The sequence below is a fragment of the Callionymus lyra genome, chromosome 17 (genome assembly GCF_982586985.1).
Source record: "Callionymus lyra chromosome 17, fCalLyr1.hap1.1, whole genome shotgun sequence".
Taxonomy (NCBI): Eukaryota; Metazoa; Chordata; class Actinopteri; order Syngnathiformes; family Callionymidae; genus Callionymus; species Callionymus lyra.
Window position 1 is genome coordinate 20,311,419 of NC_141834.1, and position 26,637 is coordinate 20,338,055.

General features: G+C 37.1%; 1 protein-coding gene across 3 annotated transcripts; it reads left to right on the forward strand.

The window, feature by feature from the left end:
• Positions 1-12,730: 12,730 nt before the first annotated feature.
• On the forward strand, positions 12,731-26,615 carry LOC148062949 (maternal B9.15 protein). Of its 3 annotated transcripts, none has more exons than XM_087813003.1 (5): positions 12,731-12,866; positions 18,669-18,846; positions 18,908-19,045; positions 24,322-24,604; positions 25,653-26,615. In XM_087813003.1, the coding sequence occupies exons 2-5, from the start codon at positions 18,674-18,676 to the stop codon at positions 25,872-25,874; spliced, it is 816 nt and encodes a 271-aa protein (XP_087669129.1). In that variant the 5' UTR covers positions 12,731-12,866; positions 18,669-18,673; the 3' UTR covers positions 25,875-26,615. The 3 variants fall into 3 exon arrangements, with proteins under 3 accessions (XP_087669129.1, XP_087669128.1, XP_087669130.1); XM_087813002.1 differs by lacking the exon at positions 12,731-12,866 and adding an exon at positions 14,835-14,925; XM_087813004.1 differs by lacking the exon at positions 12,731-12,866 and adding an exon at positions 15,367-15,537.
• The last annotated feature ends 22 nt before the right edge of the window (positions 26,616-26,637 follow it).

A 26,637-nucleotide genomic window follows, 5' to 3' on the forward strand; every position in this document is an offset into this window, starting at 1 on the left:
GGTCAAGCGCCGGCTACGGTCGAATGTTATCGGAGTCGAGGACATGTTTTTTCGTGAGGGGGTGGTGGTGGAGGTGGAGGGGGGGGGAGATGTATCCAAGAATCCTCTTAACGGACATGCAGACGCACAGAGAAAACGTGTAGCGTCTCCGGCAGCAGTGGGAGGGAAATGACTTTAGACAGAAACCAGAGTCGCAGCAGAGAAATGGAACGACGACACTTTTTTTTTTTTCCTAAGGCTACTGCAGCACGAATCAAACTAGTTCAACAACTTACCGCGGTTCCTTCGGCGCGTCGCCGTCCTCGCCATCTCATCCGTTTCAAAAAGTCTTTTCCACCCCCCCGACGTGATTTAACGGACAAAGCGTAGGAGTGTGTGGTGGTGGGGAGGGGGGGGTGTAGGAAGGAGGGAAGTACGGCCGACAGCTGGATGAAGTGGTCCGGGGGAAGGAAGGACCTCGCCGCCGAGAAGAACCGGTTTCCAACTGTACGGCAAACACGGGTCTCGGTGGTGCAGTGAGCTGAGGGAAGGTTGAAGGCGTCAGTCATTGTGTGTGTGTGTGTGTGTGTGTGTGTGCATGTAGAGTAGGAATGAAGGAGAAGAGAGGGAGGGACGACGATTGAAAGAAAAGGGAGGGAGGGAAAAAAGGAGGAGTGTATGTGGAGTGAGCGCAATTGGGTGGAGACGATTTCCCCTTTAGTTTTTATTTAATTTAGCAGCAACATTTGGGAGAATGATCCTCGATAGTAGTATAAAAAAATAAAAAAAAACCTCGGCGGGAAATGATTCGTGGATGATGTGGTGGTTTTCGTTCCCCCCGGTCGGAGCCGACGGCGTCTTTAAGCCTCTTGTGCACTTGAACTCTTTTCTTTTCTGGCTGTACTTCCCCTCGCTGGCCCCCCAGCACACAGGAAAGAGAGACACCACTCGCAGGAGGACGAGAGAGCGAGGGAGATAGAGCGAGAGAGAGAGCAGGACAGAGGGGCAAAAGGGGGCAGAGAAAGAAATGCAGATGGGGGAAGGGAGAGGATTGTTAATGGTTGTTCAAGGCTAGCTCTGAACCCCCCCCCCCCCCCCCTCTCGAGAAATGTGAAGGTATTTCTGGACAAAAAATAAAAAGTCCCTCGTATCAATTCTTATGATGGACGGATGAATATTAACGCGCCGGCGAGAGGAAGGAGAAACTGTTGCAATATTGATTCGGAGAGTTAAAGTGTTTGTCAAGAAAGAGAAGGAAGTGCAAGGTTAGGATCAGACGTATCAGCGAAAGGGATCGCCATGGCAACAACAGTCGACGCCGCCGATGTGTTTGCGTTTGTGTTCACGATCGTTCGCGATGCAACCGAGTCACGGGAGAAAAGTTGAGGGGAGTCGACTGTTGGCTCACCTTGACTGGACGGATCGTTGAGACAGCAGTTCAGGAGCGTCGTGGGGGGGGGGCCGAAGACAGGAACCAGAGGACGAGTCATGATTATTGTTCTACCATTGAAAACAGAACAGAAATAAATAATTGTTAATACACACTTAAATAGCAGAAGAACTTTACCTGTAGTATGGAAGTAAATGAAGGACGTCACACTATCAATGTGATTTTTGTACATTGAATTTCTTAGAAATTCATAATTTTTCAACGTTGAATGTGATTGTTTATATAATTCAACGTTTGATTTTGATGATGTAAAGTTTCAGTTTTAATAACTCATGTTCAAAGTCAGACGGCGCACATTTAGTGACGTACCGTAGCTTAGTTTTACTCTTGTTTATAACAACAAAAATGTGAATATTGTCATTCATTCATTCATTTTCTACCACTTTATCCCTTATGGGGGGGGTCGCGGGGAGACTGGAGTCTATCTTAAAGTCATTGGGCGAAAGACAAGGGACACCCTGGACAGGACGCCAGTCTGTGGCAAGACAAACAACCATTCACATACACACTCGTACCTATGGTCAATGATTTACATTAAAAAGCTTCTTTATTTTTCATATAATATCAACTAACGAATATTTCCCCCCATTTTGTTTTCAAACACATGCCGTACAATCATCTGATATTATGTTCTTAATAATTACAACCTGCTATTATTTGAGCAACAATAACCAACAACTTTATCTTATTTAGATTCTCCTTTGACGAGCTTGAAACGATCAAAGGAAACCCGACATAATGATCAGTAACTTGACATGAATTCTGCACAAAATTGATCTCATATCATCTTTAAACATACTTTTAAAGAGAAAAAGGCGATTATTCCATTCGGATCCACATATCTTTTGAGGGATGCATCGCTCCGACAACCATCCTCCTGCAGTGTGTACTGTGCAGGTGAGTTCTACGGTGAGGTTTATCATGCTGAAGAGGTACATGAACATATAGAGATAATAAAAATAATTAAAATCTCATTTTTTGGTGCAAATGAGCAGCACGGCAGAGGTCTGCACTCTCAGAGTACTTTTCTAGTCCATTATATGTTCTATCCATACATATGTTTTTATAAATCTATCGTCTGTGTGTTGCTGTGTGCTTGAAAACCAATTTCCCGAAGGAAACCTCCAGAGGGATTAATAAAGTGTATCAATTAAATGGTCTTAACTAGGCCTGGGTTAAAAAAAACAGAAAATTGATTAAATCGATTTCATATAATGAACTACTACTTAATAAAACACGCCAGTTACAGTCGTAAACCCTGGTTCTACAAATGTGTGCTCTGGCTGTCAGGCTGTCGATATGAGTTTCATTTAGTACCCCAAGTACCCCATATTGACAGCCTGTAGAGGGCAGAGCATGCATGAAGTAGAACTTTTGTTTAAAATGAGAAAGTCGTAGATAGAAACACAGTAAAGTTATTTCATCGTTCAAGACAAAATCGAGGGGAAATAATTAAGAACCTGGATCGAAACGATTTCGGAAACTGGCAAAGATACCGAGCCCTAGTCTTAACTGACACACATTTTGCTTGAAGTACATTTTATCATTCAATGTTGCAGGTTCCTTTACATATGTGTTTATTTTCCTGCTTACCGTTGTTCAATCGAACAAACTCAACTGACACCGTTAAAGGAGGTCAGTCCAGGAACGAACCTCTGAAAACACATCTTGACATATGAAGACGCTTCGAGATCAAAGACGGCGTCAAAGAAGTCAAAACACCAGGGAGAGCCGACGACGTTCCTCTGATCTTTAACGCACAATTACTTATTAATTATTTGAAGAGCACGTCGTCCTTTATTGGTACGTTTACTCTAAGTCGCCCCTCGAGGCTCATGTACACTTTGTTTAGACTGGAGCGGGAGGAAGCGAAGCATGGGCGATAAAGAAGTCAGGGAGAAAGAAGGGATGGCTCTCGTGCGCTTTTATCTCGACATGTGGTTCAAACAAACAAGATATAAGGACGGACGCGAGGCGTTCCCGTCTGCTGAGAAAACAGCTTTACATTAGCCGCGTAAACAAACGTCAACATCACGTACTTTTGCGGGTCTTTCAAGGCCGAGAGAGATGGACGCGTTTCTCTTCATTTGGACTGATTCGCAATTTAGGAAAAGCGAGTGACTTATGGGGGGGAAATAAATGGATTTTCAAATGTTTAGTGAGCGTAATATGAAAGTATGATGACGTGAAAATGGGTATCGAGATGTATCTGGATGTGTTTTTATGCCTCACTCATTCAGTCAGTTCTCATGGGTTCATCGAGGAAAACACTCCTAGGAAACTGCAGAACTGGATCAGAAAAATCACCTTTTAAAGGCTGATAAAAGTTTCTACAATCTTCATCTTACCTGATCCACTTTATTAAGGTTTAAACTTGATGATCTGAGGTTGATTTTAATTTAAATCTGACAAATATGGAACGTCTTACGATCATTGGAAATGTCCGTCTGTTATCCTAATGACCCTAAACTATCAGGAAATGTTCTTTACAACTTCTTCTTTGTTGTTCTGTGTTGTCTGAGAATTTAACTTCCAACTCAAACTATTATAAATGTATTGAATCGTCGGTAAAATAAATGAAATGCTAATGAGAAAACTATTTTAAATCATAAAGTAGAGGTTTCAATAGTCTAGGTCAAGGGTCAAACACTCATTTACTATACTGTCTGTACAGGAAGTACAAGTCTTGTTTATGGTATTGTCTTTTCATTCTGGGATGTTAAATCTAACCCCCTCACCTCAATGTTTGTCCTTCACAAAACACTCAACACTAAATTAGTTTCCTTCAACATCAGTTTAAATCTCTCTTTCTCATCTAATCGTTCAAAAATGACACTTCATACTTTTTGATCATATCATATTAAAACTTTATACTTTGCCTATATTCTCAACACTTTATACACTTGTTTCAATCTTTTAAAGCCAAAGTCAAATTCCATTTTAGTGCAGCTTTACGTGTTGTATAATAATACGGACGCTTCAATCTTGACTTATGAACTGCCATCTTTATGGGAAATTATTATAAAACATGAATCTACTTTGATTTTAAGCCACAACATTCCGTGATTCATTGTTCCGTTCTCACAGAGGCTCAGTGTTAATCACTCAGTCACAATGATTCTAATGAGGTATTCCATTAATTTCCAACTGGGAGGAGGCCCTGGGGCAGATCCGGGACACTGACGAAGGCTTTTTGGGAGAGTAAGGGTCTTAGAAATCAGAGAAAACTTTTTTTCTGAGGTTTAAAACCCCCCAGACTCTTTGCTATACCATACGTATCACGACACAGTCAACAATACGATATATAGATAGATATAACAAGGATATATGTGTAGTAATGTCGAGTACTCGAATCTGGTGTTGTGATAGTGTAGTAACAAGTATATATATGTGTAGTATTGTCCAGTACTTGACTCTGGTGTTGTGATAGTGTAGTAACAAGTATATATGTGTAGTATTGTCCAGTACTTGACTCTGGTGTTGTGATAGTGCAGTAACAAGTATATATGTGTAGTATTGTCCAGTACTTGACTCTGGTGTTGTGTTAGTGCAGTAACAAGTATATATGTGTAGTATTGTCCAATACTTGACTCTGGTGTTGTGATAGTGTAGTAACAAGTATATATGTGTAGTATTGTCGAGTAATTGACTCTGGTGTTGTGATAGTGTAGTAACAAGTGTATATGTGTAGTATTGTCCAGTACTTGACTCTGGTGTTGTGATAGTGTAGTAACAAGTATATATGTGTAGTATTGTCCAGTACTTGACTCTGGTGTTGTGATAGTGCAGTAACAAGTATATATGTGTAGTATTGTCCAGTACTTGACTCTGGTGTTGTGTTAGTGCAGTAACAAGTATATATGTGTAGTATTGTCCAATACTTGACTCTGGTGTTGTGATAGTGTAGTAACAAGTATATATGTGTAGTATTGTCCAATACTTGACTCTGGTGTTGTGATAGTGTAGTAACAAGTATATATGTGTAGTATTGTCCAGTACTTGACTCTGGTGTTGTGATAGTGTAGTAACAAGTATATATGTGTAGTATTGTCCAGTACTTGACTCTGGTGTTGTGATAGTGCAGTAACAAGTATATATGTGTAGTATTGTCCAGTACTTGACTCTGGTGTTGTAGTATTTACAGACCACATGACTCTTGACGAAGTCGTAACTGCTTTCATTCGTTTTCAAACCAAAATATGTCCAAACATCAGCTTTAAAAGCTGCTGGAGTCCACTTGTATCCTCTCGTCCTCAGTCATTGCTGGGATTTCGCGAGATTATCTGAGGAGGACGTAATGACCGCTGCCATCTTAAGGCCGGAGGTTTAGTTGAAACAGAAAAACACTGTGAAAATGTAAACTAATTAAGTTAATTGTTAATAAATAAATACAATTATATTATTTTAAACACAATTTATTTAAATGTTAACAGAACAAACCATGACAAAACTAAAATGTTCCTTTTTTTTAAATAATAAAAATAAATATTGCGATACATCAGTATATGGATATTTTTCTCGCACCTCTACTCAACTACATGTTTAAAAACCGCCTTTTCAAGAGATCTCGGAAACGTAAAAAACTATTATTCCATCTCGTTTCTTCTCGTCTTGTGAGGCTCCATGCTAAAAAAAAAAAGAACTTTTTCACTCCAATAGAAGAACCACTGATCTAATGCATTGCAAAGACAAATAGGTATCGACCCAGCAGGGAGTGGAGGAGTGAAGAAGGGAGGAATGATAAAGGTCAAGGGTGCTGTGTGCTGCATTCGCTCACTCCTTTTTGTAAAACAAGCAAATGTACACCCCTTGTTTAAATGGGGTACGACACCCCGAGAGCGAGGAGGAACCGACGACCACGTACCCCCCGGCCCCCCTCGAGCTCAAGGACAGTCATTACCTGAGGGGGAAAGTGGCAGCATGTGTGCGAGGGGAAGAGACGCTTACGCCGGCGCTGATCTCGAGGCGGCCGATCGATCGCATTAAGCTCCCTGCGAAGGGAATCAATATGTTTTTTAAAGGAGACGCCGACTGCATGCGGTGTGTGCGTGTGGGCTCCGTCGATACCACCAGATGGGCTTAGACGGCGGCCCGGTTTGAAAGGCAGGGGTGGGGAAAAAAAAAAAAGAAAAAAGAAGAAGCTTTGACACAGATCCAATACTTATCTACAACACCAGCAACGATGGTGGCTAATGTGTATACACTGATGTTTGCTTCCTATTGTGCGCCGCGACACACACACACACACACACACACACACACACACACACACCGAGAGGATCGATGCGGCTGCTCACGTGAAGAAACTTATAGCGAAGAAGCCCGAGGAAACAAATGAGAGAGAGAGAGGGAGAAGAAAAAAAAAAGGACGACCCGTGACTCTTTGAGGATATTAATTGCCTGATTACAGACGCTGGGCCCGGAGTGGTTGAGAAGAAGATCCAGAGATTTTTTTATCCTCATCAAACCGTGAGGTCAGCGCCGGTGAAGACCAAAGACTGTTCCTCCTCACAGCGATAATTCACTCTTCACTTGGCATCTGGGGCAGAGGAAGGCGAGGTAGCTCACTCCGAGAGTGACACACTGCCCTGGAATACCTGCATAACTAATCCAGAACATTCTCACGGGCAGTGAAGCAGAGAAACTCTTCTCCTTCCAAACTTCCTCGACTCGCTCGCTTCGACTAAAATTAGGCAAATGAATCATGGGTTATATTTAATCAAGTCAGCTCAGCGTGTGAACCTGCGTGAACGCAGTGAAAAACCTACTGATACACTTAAATAATGCTACATTTAATAATCATGATACTGTAACGATATTCAACTTTATTTTTTCTTAAAGAATTATTATTTTTTTTTTTTATCATTTATGGTTTTCAAAAAAGTGATTTCAATCATTTGATTTTTAAAATTTGCAATTTACATTAAATTACCAAGAGATCCCGGCGATGACTGAGGATGAGAGGATACAGTGACTCAGCAGATTTTTAAGCCAATACTACACATATCCTTGTTACTACAGTATCACAACACCAGAGTCAAGTACTGGACAACACTACACATATATACTTGTTACTACACTATCACAACACCAGAGTCAAGTACTGGTCAATACTACACATATATACTTGTTACTACACTATCACAACACCAGAGTCAAGTACTGGACAATACTACACATATATACTTGTTACTACACTATCACAACACCAGAGTCAAGTACTGGACAATACTACACATATATACTTGTTACTACACTTACACAACACCAGAGTCAAGTACTGGACAATACTACACATATATCCTTGTTACTAAACTTACACAACACCAGAGTCAAGTACTGGACAATACTACACATATATACTTGTTACTACACTATCACAACACCAGAGTCAAGAACTCGATAATAGTACAAATATATCGTTGTTACTACACTATCACAACACCAGAGTCAAGTACTGTACAATACTACACATATATCCTTGTTACTACACTATCACAACACCAGAGTCAAGTACTGGACAATACTACACATATATACTTGTTACTGCACTATCACAACACCAGAGTCAAGAACTCGATAATAGTACAAATATATTGTTGTTACTACACTATCACAACACCAGAGTCAAGTACTGGACAATACTACACATATATACTTGTTACTACACTTACACAACACCAGAGTCAAGTACTGGACAATACTACACACATATCCTTGTTACTACACTTACACAACACCAGAGTCAAGTACTGGACAATACTACACATATATACTTGTTACTACACTATCACAACACCAGAGTCAAGAACTCGATAAAAGTACAAATATATCGTTGTTACTACACTATCACAACACCAGAGTCAAGTACTGGACAACACTACACATATATACTTGTTACTACACTATCACAACACCAGAGTCAAGTACTGGTCAATACTACACATATATACTTGTTACTACACTATCACAACACCAGAGTCAAGTACTGGACAATACTACACATATATACTTGTTACTACACTATCACAACACCAGAGTCAAGTACTGGACAATACTACACATATATCCTTGTTACTACACTTACACAACACCAGAGTCAAGTACTGGACAATACTACACATATATCCTTGTTACTACACTTACACAACACCAGAGTCAAGTACTGGACAATACTACACATATATACTTGTTACTACACTATCACAACACCAGAGTCAAGAACTCGATAATAGTACAAATATATCGTTGTTACTACACTATCACAACACCAGAGTCAAGTACTGGACAATACTACACATATATCCTTGTTACTACACTATCACAACACCAGAGTCAAGAACTCGATAATAGTACAAATATATTGTTGTTACTACACTATCACAACACCAGAGTCAAGTACTCAAGAATACTACACATATATACTTGTTCCTACACTATCACAACACCAGAGTCAAGTACTGGACAATACTACACATATATACTTGTTACTGCACTATCACAACACCAGAGTCAAGAACTCGATAATAGTACAAATATATTGTTGTTACTACACTATCACAACACCAGAGTCAAGTACTGGACAATACTACACATATATACTTGTTACTACACTTACACAACACCAGAGTCAAGTACTGGACACTACTACACACATATCCTTGTTACTACACTTACACAACACCAGAGTCAAGTACTGGACAATACTACACATATATACTTGTTACTACACTATCACAACACCAGAGTCAAGAACTCGATAATAGTACAAATATATCGTTGTTACTACACTATCACAACACCAGAGTCAAGTACTGTACAATACTACACATATATCCTTGTTACTACACTATCACAACACCAGAGTCAAGTACTGGACAATACTACACATATATACTTGTTACTGCACTATCACAACACCAGAGTCAAGAACTCGATAATAGTACAAATATATTGTTGTTACTACACTATCACAACACCAGAGTCAAGTACTGGACAATACTACACATATATACTTGTTACTACACTTACACAACACCAGAGTCAAGTACTGGACAATACTACACACATATCCTTGTTACTACACTTACACAACACCAGAGTCAAGTACTGGACAATACTACACATATATACTTGTTACTACACTATCACAACACCAGAGTCAAGAACTCGATAAAAGTACAAATATATCGTTGTTACTACACTATCACAACACCAGAGTCAAGTACTGGACAATACTACACATATATCCTTGTTACTACACTATCACAACACCAGAGTCAAGTACTGGACAATACTACACATATATACTTGTTACTGCACTATCACAACACCAGAGTCAAGAACTCGATAATATTACAAATATATTGTTGTTACTACACTATCACAACACCAGAGTCAAGTACTCAAGAATACTACACATATATACTTGTTCCTACACTATCACAACACCAGAGTCAAGTACTGGACAATACTACACATATATACTTGTTACTACACTATCACAACACCAGAGTCAAGAACTCGATAATAGTACAAATATATCGTTGCTACTACACTATCACAACACCAGAGTCAGGTACTCGACAATACTACACATATATCCTTGTTACTACACTATCACAACACCAGAGTCAAGTACTGGACAATACTACACATATATACTTGTTACTACACTATCACAACACCAGAGTCAAGAACTCGATAATAGTACAAATATATCGTTGTTACTACACTATCACAACACCAGAGTCAAGTACTGGACAATACTACACATATATACTTGTTCCTACACTATCACAACACCAGAGTCAAGTACTGGACAATACTACACATATATACTTGTTCCTACACTATCACAACACCAGAGTCAAGTACTGGACAATACTACACATATATACTTGTTTCTACACTATCACGATACATTGTATCGCCTGATTCTTGACAATACGCACCTCAAATAGCAACAACATCATCTCTCAGTCACTGCCTTAAAACAATCCAACACAAGAAACTATTCCATCCTTCCATCCATCTTGTATCGCTCAAATATTATAGCCATACATTTATATTTACCGAGCTTTCCGTAACAGGAAGTATGACTCTTCTTAGTTTAATCTTCCCCTTACTGTGAACTTTCTGCAGTGAACACACATTTCTCTACAGCAGAACGAATAAAAGAATAAATATGTTATCTTAATTATCGTTGTTATTCTTTCCCAAACAAACACCTTATCTTAAAACTCTATAGGTCACTACATTACCATTAATCTTCTTTGTGAAAACCAAAGCCTTCGGGTCCAGGAGGTTAAGTTCAGCATCAAGTTCATTCATTTGACTGGCGGTTGGTCCTGTCACTCATCTATTGATTTGACTCCAGGATAGACGGAGGAGTATATTCACAACACACTTGACATCAAAGGTACAGAAACTGTGCGGCTGATTTAAAATGACATCTAGATATAATTGGAACATTTTTAGAAAATATATAAATAGACAATACTTAGTATAGTTCAATGTGCCATTATTTATGAAATAATTATGCTTCAATCATCAAGTGTGTTTATGTTTCTCCCTTTATTATAAAAAAGTATTTTTGTACATATTATCCTGATATTTCTCAACTTTAAATATAAATCAAGAATAATGCATTACATTGTTCAACTTTCTAAATATGTACTTTCCTCGAGAGCTGAGGTCATGCAGTGCATTCGTCTGAGAAAAAGATGAGTGAAAAGAAAGCCCGCCCTCTAGTGGTTGGAAAAAGGCTCCTCCACATTAAGCGACATTACAAAAGAAATGTCATTATTACTTTGTTTATATTAATTTAAAGAAAAACGCCAAACAAAAAGAATCCCTTGTTGTTAGTATAACAAATGCACGTTCATATTACTATGCAAAGACTAAAAAAAAACACTCCTTTGATGTGCTTTATTGTTGACTAATTGGGGATTAAATTTGCGACACATATTTAATTGGGGTGTTTTCTTCGAGGGACTCCAAAATAAACATGGGGAACAAACGAAACTCTCCCAAAAGACCTTGTGAACTTGATAAGAGGATTTACGAACGCGAGAACGATCAGATGTTTGTGGCGTGTAAGAGGAGCTGTCAATGGTGAGCCATCAGAACAAAGGATCAAATCACAGACTTCACAAAACAAACAACAAAGAGAAGGATTTACCAGGTTACGGCTCCATCTGATGCTGGTTTCGTCACAATTTCTGGGAGCAGGAGATCCTCCAAACGACATCCGGGCCCCTAAAATAAAAAAAATACTGATCATGAATAGTGTTAAAATTAAGAATTGTAATTTAAACTCTCTGCTCATAATATACTGACGCCGGAATGCAAGCCTTGAAGACATGTTGGAGCTTGAACTGCCAACTCGATGGCTTTTGGTGAAGCTGGAGGTGTTTTTAACTAAAAGGTTAAAGGTCAAGTGTGTCTGCCGATGATTCGAGAACCACCGAGGGGATAGTAGGGCTCCACCGTGAAGGGTCGTCTGGACTATATAGTCGTTTTAAACAAGTGTTCGGGAGTAACATCCCACTCACGCCATTACATTTCAAATAATAGTTATTTATTTGAATAATGAAGCTTTTATTTTCCTTGATTTTCTGGAACTCCTGTGTTGTTCTCAGAGTTATCTTGACCTTTAAAGTATATATTTTATTGAATATTGTTTTGATTGTTCAAGCGCTTTGTGACCCTGGTCTGGAAAAGCGCTATACAAATAAAAATGACTTACTTACTTACATCTATTTTAAGGGATTTGTCTATTTTATTGAAAAATAGTTTCATTATTCTTTTTATTAATATAATCGAACGTATCTTGATATTCTTTTACATTTATTTCAAGCGATTCACAACGTGTTCCATCTGATCTCAAACATGTGTCATTGTAATTTATTAAATATGCTTTAGGAGGATGAACTGGACACGGTCTTTCAAAGATGATCCATCAACTAACGTCTAAGTTTCTACCAGTAGTTTGGGAGAGAAGGGACACCCTGGACAGGCTTCCAGAACCGGGGTTCAAAACATCACCGGACGTTAAAATCGGGACAACACACCGTATACGTGTGTTGAAAAAAAAAACAACGTTTGCACTGCGGCTGCGCATCGTCACGACGACCCTGAGGGATCAATAAAGTTCTACCTAAACTGACCTGACCCCGAGGGTTTCACGTCATTCGGGTCTGGACTTTAAAGTCTTTGGACTTCCCCCGACGGCTGTGACATCACGGCGCCTTTGGACACAAAAGGAAAGTGGACATGACGGTGACTATAACTAGAACAACGGCCGGCACACGAGTCACAGTGGAAAATAAAGTGTTTTTTAGATAATGTGTGGCTGCTCAGCTCTCTTGAGGACGATGCTGAGCGAGGACAACGGCTTGTTGAATATTTAGAAGATACAACTAGTGAAGAAACGGTGAGTCCATCATGACAGGTATTTGGATGAAGATGTTTCTTGTCACTAAATCCCCATCATTCACCTTCATGTTCTCATTTTACATGTTGATTTATGCTGAAATAATAATGCTACAACATCATGACCAAACTTTATGAGTTAAACTTCACACAAATACAGACATTTAGAGGCTTTTTTTGTACCAACAGATGGAAAATACTCGATTCATTTATAGTTTTTTACCTGTTGTTAACACCTGAGTAGAAAAAAACTTGTCATATTCCTTCTGTTTTGTGTCAAGAACTAATGTTCACGTTCATATTTAACTATGAACCTGCTGACAACTTATAGTAGATTCTATGAGAACCTTTACTAAAGGTCGTGACCTCCTTCAGTTTCTCCACTATCACAGATACTTGACCTCCTCCATGATGCTAACAAGACAAGCTAGCTAAAAGAACAATATACTGACACGTCTCTATGTTAGCTGACAACTGAATGAAGCAATGAAACCTGACTTGTAACTCACTCGTAGTTGTTGACTCACCAGAGGAGGTTCATTGCTAAGACCTTCTTGAATTTTTCAATCTTGTTCGGATGTTCAGGAGGAAGAAAAAAAAATGATGAAGGGAATCTTTGATTGTTAACCTGACGTGGGGACACCTAGTGGCGCACTTGACGCACTACAGGTCGTGATCGCGGTCGCGAGTTGAAAACCGCAAAAATAAAACACCAAAGTATTTGTCTTGACTTCAAAATATTACACCTCGAGACCGTTGCTATTATTTATATTTCAGTATATAATAATATCAAATATATACATCTGTGATTTGAACGAGACATTTATTTTACATTTCTGGAACTCCTGTTGTGTTCTCAGTGTTATCTTGATCTTTAAAGTATATACTTTATTGAATATTGTTTTGATTGTAAGCGCTTTGTGACCCTGGTCTGGAAAAGCACTATATAAATAAAATTACTTACTTACTTACACAAATAGCAGAACCTACGCTCAACTAAAAATATTCTAAAAAATAAGTTGTAAACAAACACATACTCTACGTACCTACATACTTTCTTATGTTATATATTTGACGCATATCAACGTAGTATTCTACCCTGTTTATTTCGCGTCAATAAAGAGTAAACATCGGAATAAAGTAAATATCAAGATAATTATTGTAAAAATGGCAGAATATTTTTCATTCTTACATTTTTATATATGAATATATAACCTTTATTTATTATTAGTGTGATTATTAGTATCCTCCTTTTCCCATTGCGTTAAATTGTTAATTAAAAGAAGTAATACAAGACAACATTTATCAAAATTATCAGTTATCTTGCCCTTTAAAGTTTATACTTTATTGAGTATTGTTTTTATTGTCTAAGCGCTTTGTGACCCTGGTCTGGAAAAGCGCTATATAAATAAAAATTACTTACTTACTTACATACTTACTTGCTTACAAAAGCATTATTTTTATTTATTATTGTTCCAAGTGCTTATTATTACATACACCAATGATAGATGATCGATACTTTATAGATCCCCTGGAGGAGACATTATTTTGTCCAGCAGCAATAACAGAAGCAAATATTCATAAATACATGTAAAAACAATCAAATAAATACATACCAAACATTTAATATATAAAGACAGAAATAAATAATTCACATGTCTAACTAATAATTCAATTAAATAAAAATAAAAATAAATTTTTTTTATTTATATATTTATTATATTTAAGGTTAAATGTTTTTTATTTACTTTCAATACATCCTTGGGAAGGTTAAAAGTCGCGCATCTATTGCAGCACGATTACGTCATCGACAAAAAAACGCGCAATAAAGTGAAACTTCCCGCGCCGTCCTTTGCAATTCATGCCCAAATATGGTGTGACGGGGCGTGGCTTCGGCACCTCGTGCTCACGCCGAATAGAGGAAGTGAGTCACGGTTACCGTAATGTGACGTCATCGTGTCAAAGCACGCAGAAGGGAACAAGGAAGCAACATGTGCTGGTCATAATAAGTCCAGCAGCGCGAGAGGAACCACGACTCCGGAATTATTCTTTTAAAATGGGTTAGTCATTTTTATTTCTTATTATTTAATGAATTTATTCTTTTGAAAAATATTTGAAGGTGATTTTCTGTGTAATATTTTGTTATAATAATTGCAGGTTAAACGAGTAAAAGTTGTTCCTTTTTTTTTAAATAGACTCTTAATTCACAGACTTATTTTAAAGTGATTTTTTAATTTTTTTTAAACTCGCTTTGAAGGTCGCTGAGTTTGTGTAGAAGTTCGGGACTTTCCGTCTCTTCAAGAGTTATTTCCAGCCACCGTGGCATAGTTTCCTTTTCAATTACAAGTGGATCGCGCCCCAGTAACGCGTCGCGTCCACGTCGTGACTCGAGTAGAGACGCGTGTCTGACGATGAAAAAAAAAAAACACGCACAAAAGTCTCGAGGAAGTGTTTCATCAAAGCCTGTTTACCGGTTTGTTTTTAACCTACTTTAGTCTTTAATCTGCTGCGACTCCTTTTTTCTTGTACAGTTCGGGTCAAAATGACCTCGAATGAAGGATTCCAGACTTTGTTTGCAGAGTCTGAGATAAAGGCAGTAAATCACTGTTCAGTCAACAAACGCTGGGATTCTAGTTGTGCTCTTGACATTTAAAACTGAGCGTCAGTTTATGGTGAGTCAAAAAAAAAAAGTGCTTTAATCTTCGAAGACATCGAGTACTAACAAGTATTTTCATTAGAAGTTGCAGTAGAAAGACGAGTGGGCTGTTGTTTAAAAAAAAAGCAGTGATGACTCCTCTTTGTCTGACATTGTATTCATTGGATGAATTGTCGACTCTTTAAGCAGTGTGTTGTGTTAACATTGTCACATGTTTACTCCTTTGCTGTGTGTTCTGAAGGTTTAAAAGTGAGCTAAGCTAAGACGAAAAAGCTGGGTCTCGATCTACAATCTTTCAATATGAGGTTCACTGTCTTTGACACTCTGTCAGTGTTTCTATATCAGGATGTACAGATCAACTTTATTGATCCCTTCGGGGGATTTGGGTTTTCCAGTTGATGTTTCCAAGAACAAAGTGCAAGGGATGACATGATCTAAGTATTAAGAACATAGATCAAAGGAAATGACAAAGACAAAGGATACAAAGATTAACATAGAATAATCTTTTCACTTCTGCCCCCAAACTCAGAATTAAACAATCTAATAACACGAGGAATGAATGAGTCCCTGAGTCTATTAGTGTTGCATCATGGGAGTAGCATTCGTGCTCCATCTGCTTCTCTGCTCACTGTTTTGATCAAGCTTTAGTAACAAAAACTATGAAGCAAAAGGCAGAGTGTGTTCTGATACTCAGTACTACCAAAGTATTTTTGTCAAAAGTTTGATATCCAGCTGTATTACTACGGAGCCCCCGGCATTACATGGTAAATACAAAATAATTGTCGCCATGTTTATGTTGTTTATTGTCAGTATTCAAAACGCAACACAGGTTTTTAAAAAAAAAAATTTTTTTAAGTGATGAGAATAGAGAATCTAAATGATTTAATAAATATAAATGCAATAAAATTAGATTCGTGAAATGCATTAAATAGAAAAAGAGACATAATATCGTGTATAACGCGATTAAATAGCCTTTATTAGATGAATAAAGAAGCCGGAGAGCTACAGTTTAAAACAAGAACAAAGTTTTTATAGAAAGAAAGTACAAGATGACGCAATCTAAGTCTAAGATAAAGAACATAGACAATGTAAAATAACAAAGACAAAGGATACAAAGATTAAGATTAATCGAATAGAATGTCATGATACTTTATACTTTCACTTCACTTCTGCCTCTAAACTCGGAATTAAACAATCTAATAACACGAGGAATGAACGAGTCCCTGAGTCTATTAGTGTTGCATCATGGGAGGAGCATTCGTGCTACATCTGCTTCTCTGCTCACTGATGACAGTGTTGAGAGGATGATGTCGTCATCATGATGGACAGTAGTTTGTCCAGTGATCTCCTCTCTTGTCACCACCTTCATTAAATAACATCTAGATCGTGCTGCATTCAAAGACACCTCGTAAATATTAAACTAATAACGGTTCCTGCTTCATTTCATATCAAATGTATCAAAGAAACGCTTCCCTTCTTTGTCCATATGGATTCAAAACACTGTTTTTCAACCCAAAAACTTTAAAATGTTAGATTTTTCAAACTGTTGTTTTCCTAAATCAATGATTTAAAAAAAAGTATTTTTGTTTTTCTAGTCACAACATTGTTGGTTGACGCTCAAGGTCGTTGTGTCACGGTCGAGTAGATGTCTGGTTCTAAAGTAGAGGAACGTTCAGAAAAGCAAAAGTCAGCGACTTCTCTACCCGAACTCGCTCACGTCGTAGCGTAGCCGCATACACTGCCGGTTCTAGAAAGTGAAACAACACGCTTGTTGTGGTCGGAAAAACAAATGTGATGCAAACTTTTATTTTTTTCCCTTTGAGTCGTGTCTCATCTCTGGACACGTCTGTGTCTGATGGTCGCCACACAAATAGTAATTTTCCTGCACAACACATGACACGAGCCGCACATCTCCGTCGACGCCTGACCTTCGCTGCGAGGCTGGCGCTGCCTCGGCCTGCGATAAGCTAACGTTGGCCCCGCGGTGGTCACGCCGACCCCGGGGCCCGCTATCAGAAGATAAACAGCTCCGTGTGAGAACATCTGATGCTTGTTCAGGCATGTTCGTCATTTCTTCAGTTGGTTATTATCATACGTCACATGTCAAAACGTACCTGGTTTAACGGGTAATGAGAGAAGAAAACGGTCCGTTATCGTTCCTGCTATAATGTTAGTCTTTTGGAAGCTTTTTACAGCTTTTATCAACATAACTCTGTGGGGCCGGATGTTGCTCCTCGTTTTAGACGCATGATGAAATCCACTAACATTTCGCAACTACATCAGAAGCTCTAGACGACAAGATGTTTGATAAAATAAAACAAAATACATTCACTGTCTTTAGAGTCGCCTTCCAATGTTATTTAAGAGAAAATCTGGTGTTTTTTTCAAAATAAAACACATTCCAGGCACTAATAATTAATACAAAAAATTATTGAATGTATTTTTTTCTTTCTTAACAACAAATGTCTCACGGACCGGCACCGGGAGTATTGGGTCGGAGATGCCTCTTTCATTCATTTCCATAACTGCTTAAAGTGCAACGAAAGGGAAACTTAAGGAACGCACACTCGTGGTATAGAAACAAAAATGTCTCCCTTTATTCTCTATTTGGATTATTTAAAATCTTTTTGATTCCACAGACTTGTTTAAACAGTATTTTTTATTAATTAAAGTCCGTAAATCCCTTAAATAAAAGAAAAAACTCTGAAACCTTGTTTAACTTAAATAAAAAAAACATTTTATACTTTTTTTTTTACAAAGCCTTTTGTTCACTTAAACATTGAGAATATATTGTAATAACTTTTTGGGGGGATTGAACAAATGTTTATTTGGTATATAGTGTACACTTTCTTTAAGATCTATAACATTTCTGTCATTGAAGCAACTTTAAAAAAAAAAAAAGAAAAAGAAAAGCATTTTGGTATTCAAGCAACTTTTCCTTCATAAGAATATACTTATTAATGATTGAAGCAACTTTGAAAATATTTGTTTTGAGTGAAGAAACATTTTCCTTTGGCTCTTTATCTGATGAATATGTTTTGATTGACGCGGCTCGAATAATAAAGAAGAAACGTTTAAAGACTACACGAAAGTCTACACGAAACATCAAAAAAACCCCCTGAGTGTTTCTCTGTGTCGTCTCTGCAGGAGAAATGAAGCGAGAGGTGGAGGCCGGGGTGAACTTCCTCAAATGTCTGGCGTTGGCTCAGGGGAAACTGGACAAAGCCAAAGCGGAAGTGTTCGCCGAGAAGCTGCAGAAGCTTCTGTGCACCAAGTACGACGAGCACTGGTACCCGGAGCAGCCCAGCAAAGGCCAGGCGTATCGGTGAGTCGCAGGAGGTTCTGATCCCGGAGCTCGTGCTCAACGCCTTCTCTCCTCCCGGCAGATGCATCAGGTTGAATAATGGAGTTCCCTGCGACGAGGTGTTGCTGCAGGCGTGTGCGGAGAGTGAGCTCACGCCGAGTCAGCTGAGTCTGCCGTGTGAAGTCACCATCTGGATCGACCCGCTGGATGTGTGCGCCAGGTGAGTCCAGCACCTGTGTCGAGGCGAAGCAAGAGAGGCGTGTAGAGATGTATACGAGTGACTGGAATATTGAATATTAAGCATTTGTATATTTTATAATACTTGAATTGATTTCAAATGAAAAATGCTGCTTGTTTACGAAATAAAAATGAAAAGAAAAAAAATTTCTGACCAAATAATGTAAAATACGCACAAAATATGGAGTCGCACTTATTTCTTGAATCCTATTATCATCGTTCAATGTCTAATGCAAGTTAGTGTGAAATTGAATTTTATTTTACTTTTATTTTACTTTTATTTGTGTTAAACAGGATATGTCAAAAATATTTGTACCTCATTTAATTCCATGTTGCAGAAATAGAATCTTCTTTCGCAGACCATAGTCACAAAGTTAAAAGAACCATACGCTAGAAAATGTTTTATTCAACATAATTGTTCAAATGAAAACTGCTGCTTGTTAATAAAGAAAATACAATTAAAAGAGTGTAAAAAAAACATTTTAAACATATCATTAGGTGATGAAGTTCCAGTATTTTCAATGTTTGTCAATAATGAACGATTACTGTTGAGCTTTTGAAGTTGAATTGATTGTTAAAGTCAGGTTAAAAAAAAGGACTTTATAGAATGATAAGATCTCTAGAGTAAGATTAATATTCACAGTAACAAACTTCTGGACTTTATTTATTCAGTTTTTTTCTGCTAGTGAACAAGTCAATTAATATATATTTTATAATACTTGAATTGATTTCAAATGAAAAATGCTGCTTGTTTACGAAATAAAAATGAAAAGAAAAAAGATTTCTGACCAAATAATGTCAAATACGCACAAAATATGGAGTCGCACTTATTTCTTGAATCCTATCGTCATCGTTCAATGTCTAATGCAAGTTAGTGTGAAATTGAATTTTATTTAACTTTTATTTGTGTTAAACAGGATATGCCAAAAATATTTGTACCTCATTTAATTCAGAAATAGAATCTATATTTGTCAAGATTCTTTCGCAGACCATAGTCACAAAGTTAAAAGAACCATACGCTAGAAAATGTTTTATTCAACATAATTGTTCAAATGAAAACTGCTGCTTGTTAATAAAAAAAATACAATTAAAAGAGTGTAAAAAAAAACAACATTTTAAACATATCATTAGGTGATGAAGTTCCAGTATTTTCAATGTTTGTCAATAATGAACGATTACTGTTGAGCTTTTGAAGTTGAATTGATTGTTAAAGTCAGGTTAAAAAAAAGGACTTTATAGAATGATAAGATCTCTAGAGTGAGATTAATATTCACAGTAACAAACTTCTGGACTTTATTTATTCAGTTTTTTTCTGCTAGTGAACAAGTCAATTAATATATATTTTATAATACTTTAATTGATTTCAAATGAAAAATGCTGCTTGTTTACGAAATAAAAATGAAAAGAAAAAAAAATTCTGACCAAATAATGTCAAATACGCACGAAATATGGAGTCGCACTTATTTCTTGAATCCTATCGTCATCGTTCAATGTCTAATGCAAGTTAGTGTGAAATTGAATTTTATTTAACTTTTATTTGTGTTAAACAGGATATGCCAAAAATATTTGTACCTCATTTAATTCAGAAATAGAATCTATATTTGTCAAGATTCTTTCGCAGACCATAGTCACAAAGTTAAAAGAACCATACGCTAGAAAATGTTTTATTCAACATAATTGTTCAAATGAAAACTGCTGCTTGTTAATAAAAAAAATACAATTAAAAGAGTGTAAAAAAAAAACAACATTTTAAACATATCATTAGGTGATGAAGTTCCAGTATTTTCAATGTTTGTCAATAATGAATGATTACTGTTGAGCTTTTGAAGTTGAATTGACTGTTAAAGTCAGGTTAAAAAAAAGGACTTTATAGAATGATAAGATCTCTAGAGTGAGATTAATATTCACAGTAACAAACTTCTGGACTTTATTTATTCAGTTTTTTTCTGCTAGTGAGCAAGTCAGTTAATATATATTTTATAATACTTTAATTGATTTCAAATGAAAAATGCTGCTTGTTTACGAAATAAAAATGAAAAGAAAAAAGATTTCTGACCAAATAATGTAAAATACGCACAAAATATGGAGTCGCACTTATTTCTTGAATCCTATCGTCATCGTTCAATGTCTAATGCAAGTTAGTGTGAAATTGAATTTTATTTAACTTTTATTTGTGTTAAACAGGATATGCCAGAAATATTTGTACCTCATTTAATTCAGAAATAGAATCTATATTTGTCAAGATTCTTTCGCAGACCATAGTCACAAAGTTAAAAGAACCATACGCTAGAAAATGTTTTATTCAACATAATTGTTCAAATGAAAACTACTGCTTGTTAATAAAAAAAATACAATTAAAAGAGTGTAAAAAAAACAAACATTTTAAACATATCATTAGGTGATGAAGTTCCAGTATTTTCAATGTTTATCAATAATGAACGATTACTGTTGAGCTTTTGAAGTTGAATTGACTGTTAAAGTCAGGTTAAAAAAAAGGACTTTATAGAATGATAAGATCTCTAGAGTGAGATTAATATTCACAGTAACAAACTTCTGGACTTTATTTATTCAGTTTTTTTCTGCTAGTGAGCAAGTCAATTAATATATATTGTATAATACTTTAATTGATTTCAAATGAAAAATGCTGCTTGTTTACGAAATAAAAATGAAAAGAAAAAAAATTTCTGACCAAATAATGTCAAATACGCACAAAATATGGAGTCGCACTTATTTCTTGAATCCTATCGTCATCGTTCAATGTCTAATGCAAGTTAGTGTGAAATTGAATTTTATTTTACTTTTATTTGTGTTAAACAGGATATGTCAAAAATATTTGTACCTCATTTAATTCCATGTTGCAGAAATAGAATCTTCTTTCGCAGACCATAGTCACAAAGTTAAAAGAACCATACGCTAGAAAATGTTTTATTCAACATAATTGTTCAAATGAAAACTACTGCTTGTTAATAAAAAATACAATTAAAAGAGTGTAAAAAAAACAACATTTTAAACATATCATTAGGTGATGAAGTTCCAGTATTTTCAATGTTTGTCAATAATGAACGATTACTGTTGAGCTTTTGAAGTTGAATTGATTGTTAAAGTCAGGTTAAAAAAAAAGGACTTTATAGAATGATAAGATCTTTAGAGTAAGATTAATATTCACAGTAACAAACTTCCGGACTTTATTTATTCAGTTTTTTTCTGCTAGTGAGCAAGTCAATTAATATATATTTTATAATACTTGAATTAATTTCAAATGAAAAATGCCGCTTGTTTACGAAATAAAAATGACATTTTAAACGTATCATTAGGTGATGAAGTTCCAGTATTTTCAATGTTTATCAATAATGAACGATAACTGTTGAGTTTTTGACGTTGTATTGACTCTAAAGTCAAGTTAAAAAAAAAGAACTGAATGATATGAACTCTAGAGTTCGATTTATATTCACAGTAACAAACCTTCGGACTTTGTTTATTCCGTTTCTTCTGCTAGTGAGCGAGTCAATTAATATATATTGTATAATACTTGAATTGATTTTAATCAATTTGTAAATTGAAAAGTAGAATTTGTTAATTTTTAATGATTTAATTTAAATTTAATTCCATTTTTTTTCTAGTTCAATATTCTAATTCCAATAATCACAAAAAAGATTTTCTAAATTCAATATTTTTTAATTCGTAGTCTTTAAAATTCAATATAAGAATTTCGGTATAATAATAATGCCACCAGACATTACCAAAAGAGCACAGATCAAACTTCTAGCCAATCATGCGACACACACACGATCACATGACTGGCGCGTCAATTTACCAACAATATTTCTGTTCTGGGTCCTTTATTGTTTTTGCTGTACTTGATTCCCCTGGGTAAAATCATTCAGAGATTTCCAGATGTTTCTTATCACATTTTTGCTGATGACATCCAGCTCTACTGCTCTTTTGACCCAACTGAGCCCCAAAGGCTGAACAGCTTAGTCAATTGTTTGCTAGAAATCAAACAATGAGTGAAAACACTTTACAGCTTAATGTGGACAAAACTGAAACTCTGGTGATTGCTCCTGATGATACGATTCCAGGGTTGAGTCAGTACTTGGGTGACTTAGGTCAGTCTGTCAAACTGAGCCTGAGAAACCTGGGTGTTGTATTTGATAAAGACATGTCTCTTGTTCGACACTGAAGAAAACTTACCAGAAACTGTTTCCTTCAACTGAGAAAAATCTCTAAACTGAGGAAAATGTTGTCACAACATGATCTGGAGCTTGTAATCCATGCGTTTGTTTCTTCTCGTCTGGACTATTGTAACAGTTTGTTTTCATGTCTTAACAAGAAGGATGTGTCTCGCCTGCAGTTGATTCAGAACTCTGCAGCGAGAATTCTGACCCGCTCTAGTAGAAGAACTCACATTTCTCCGGTCCTTAAAACTCTTCACTGGCTTCCAGTTTCTTTCAGGATCAACTTTAAAATTCTGGTTCTTACTTTCAGATCTATTCATGGTCAGGCTCCTCCTTACATCACTGATCTGATCCAGCCTTACACCCCAGCTCGGGCTCTGAGGTCTGTGGATCAGAATCTACTTATGGTTCCACGCACACGGCTCAGGACCAGAGGAGAGAAATCTTTTCAGGCTGTTGCTCCTAAGCTTTGGAACGATCTTCTCTCTCTTTGCGCTTGATGGAGTCTACTGACTCCTTTAAGAAACATCTTAAGACGTTTTTATTTGTGCAGGCTTTTCCTGGTCTCGAAAAGCGCTATATAAATAAATATTACTTACTTACTTACTTACTTACTTACTTGTAACTAATTGTAGTTTTAGAGCTTTTATGTGTATTTAAAAGTTAGAGCGAGTGGCTCAGTGCTCGATTGGATTAGTCTGGTACGACGACGCTGCCTTTCATAGTTTTGGTTCTCAAGCTTGATCAAAACGGTGAGCAGATGGAGCCCGAGTTTTTCTTCCCATGATGCAACACTAATAGACTCAGGGACTCATTCATTCCTTGTACTATTAGATAGTTTCATTCTGAATTTAAAAGGCTATGAATGACAAAATATTGAATTTGGAAAACTCACTTTGAAACATTGTAATAAGAATATCAAACTCTATGTGTCAATTATTTTAATTAAATTAAAAAAAGACAACAATTCAATAAAAAAAGGTGTGTGTGGTGGCGACGAGCCAAAGATCGTCGAGGTTTGTTTGTTATTAAACAAACGAAACCACTCAACAGTCGAAGCTAACGGATAAACCTGTCGCTGCAGGTCCGGGGAGAACAGCCGACCGTTCACAGTCGCCTCCTTCAGCAACACCAGCCAACAGGACGCCAAGGAGAGGCAGGAAGTCAAGTCCGACTCGGGCGTGTCCGACCATCACTCCGCCACCTCGTCCGACTGCGGCTCCGTGGCGTCCAGCGACACCGAGGAGGAGGCGAAGGAGGCGGAGAGTCATCCTCGGACGAGCGACACGACCAACATCGCCATGATGCCCAGGATTCGCAAACGTTACGACGTCACACCAAACAAGGTCAAATACGCACAAAATATGGTGAGTCGCACTTATTTCTTCGATCCTCTCGTCATCGTTCAATGTCTAATGCAAGTTAGTGTGACATTTTATTTAACTTTTATTTGTGTTAAACAGGATATGCCAAAAATATTTGTACCTCATTTAATTCCATGTTGCAGAAATAGAATCTTCTTTCGCAGACCATAGTCACAAAGTGCTTAATCAAGAGAAAAATACGCCACAAAATGTTTTTTTCTACAACATTTCAAATTAAAACTAGCTTGTTTACAAAATAGATGTAAAAAGAGTGTAAAAACAACATTTTAAACATATCATTAGGTGATGAAGTTCCAATATTTTCAATGTTTATCAATAATGAGCGATTACTGTTGAGCTTTTGAAGTTAAATTGACTGTTAAAGTCAGGTTAAAAAAAAGAACTTGATAGAATGATAGGAACTCTAGAGTTAGATCATTAGTCACAGTAACAAACTTCTTGACTTTGTTTATTCAGTTTTTTCTGCCAGTGAACAAGTCAATTAATAAAAATGTTTAGCTTGTGTGCTAGGACTGAGTAACTTTATGACTAAAAATTAAGTAATTTCTGACTCACTTTCCAACTTAAACAACTGGCTTTCAACGGCGACTCTCTCTTCGTCTCACTCCCTCTCAGTGAACTCACTACTGCAGCTGCTGGATGGATGGATGGATAGATAAATAGACTTTTAATCCCTCTGGAGATCTCCTTCGGAAAATTGAGTTTTCAAGTTAGCAGCAGACATCATAAGAACAAAGTGCAAAACAAAGAACAAGTGTAAAGAACATGGATTAAAATAAAGAACATGGATACAAAGATTAACATAGAATAGAATCATCTTAACTGTTAATTAAACAATCTAATATCACGAGGATTGAATGAGTCCCTGAGTCTATTAGTGTTGCATCATGGGAAGGAGCATTCATCTCCTTAGATTGGAGTTTGACACTGTGATGAAATTATTATGTTTCAAACACTGAAAACAAACAGTTTCTAAAGTCTTCAAACCGGTGATTTAATGTATCTTCTTGTATCTTCTTGTATCTTCCAGCCTCCGGCCAACCTGCAGTACTTCTACCAGCCTCCGCACGTCTGGCCTCGGTACAAGAAAGCTCCGCTTTTCCTCACGCCGGGGTGCGCGCCGTCGCCTCCTCCGCCGCCTCAACACGTGTTCGGATACTACTTCCTGCCCTCGCAGCCGCCGCCGCCGCCGCCGCCGCACTTCCTCATTCCCAAGATGCCCATGCAGGTGTGGGGGGCGGTGAAGGGTTAGGGGCGTCCAGAGACTGTCAAACCTAGTACTTGACCCTTCATGTAGCAATCATTTCAGCACCGTGACTGAAGCGGCAGTTTTGTCCATGACACCGTTTTCTCTCGCTTCGCCGTAGATTTGCATCTTTTTTGTTTGTTCCTTCACCCAGAATTCAAGCACAAGTCGCACCAGCTGACGAATCTAACCTCTCGCACACAACAAGTTTCCTGTCCACGTGCTTCCACTCGACTCAGGAACCAATCAAAAGAACCACAATTATTTCTTGTCGCATCTCGCATGTTTTTTTTCTCCGCCACACTTGATCCAGTAGATAGTGATTCAGGGTTTGAACCAGTCGATGATTTGTAGCTGCCTGTAAATACGTCAGGACTTTATCAAAGCTTTGCTCTGTTTGTTTGCGTCGATAACTGCTGGAGGAAAAATGTGTTTTTAAACAGCAGACGCTGCTGTAAATGGCAAAACTATCCTTGATATATTTTTTATAAACTGTGCGATTCTCTGGGTGTGTTTATTAACCAAGGCCTGTATTTCATCGTTTCTTCTTCTTCTATTATTATTATTATTATTATTATTATTATTATTGAATTCTGGTCTTTTTCAGAATCGGTGTTGATCACCAAACGTGGTAAACTATTGTTTTGTGATAATTATTATTTTAATTGTCTATGCAACTGTATATTTGTTACACACTTTTAAAGCACTAATAATTAGTTCTCAAGAAATAAATGAACTCAAACCTTGTGTTTTCTGGGGGGTTTTCTTA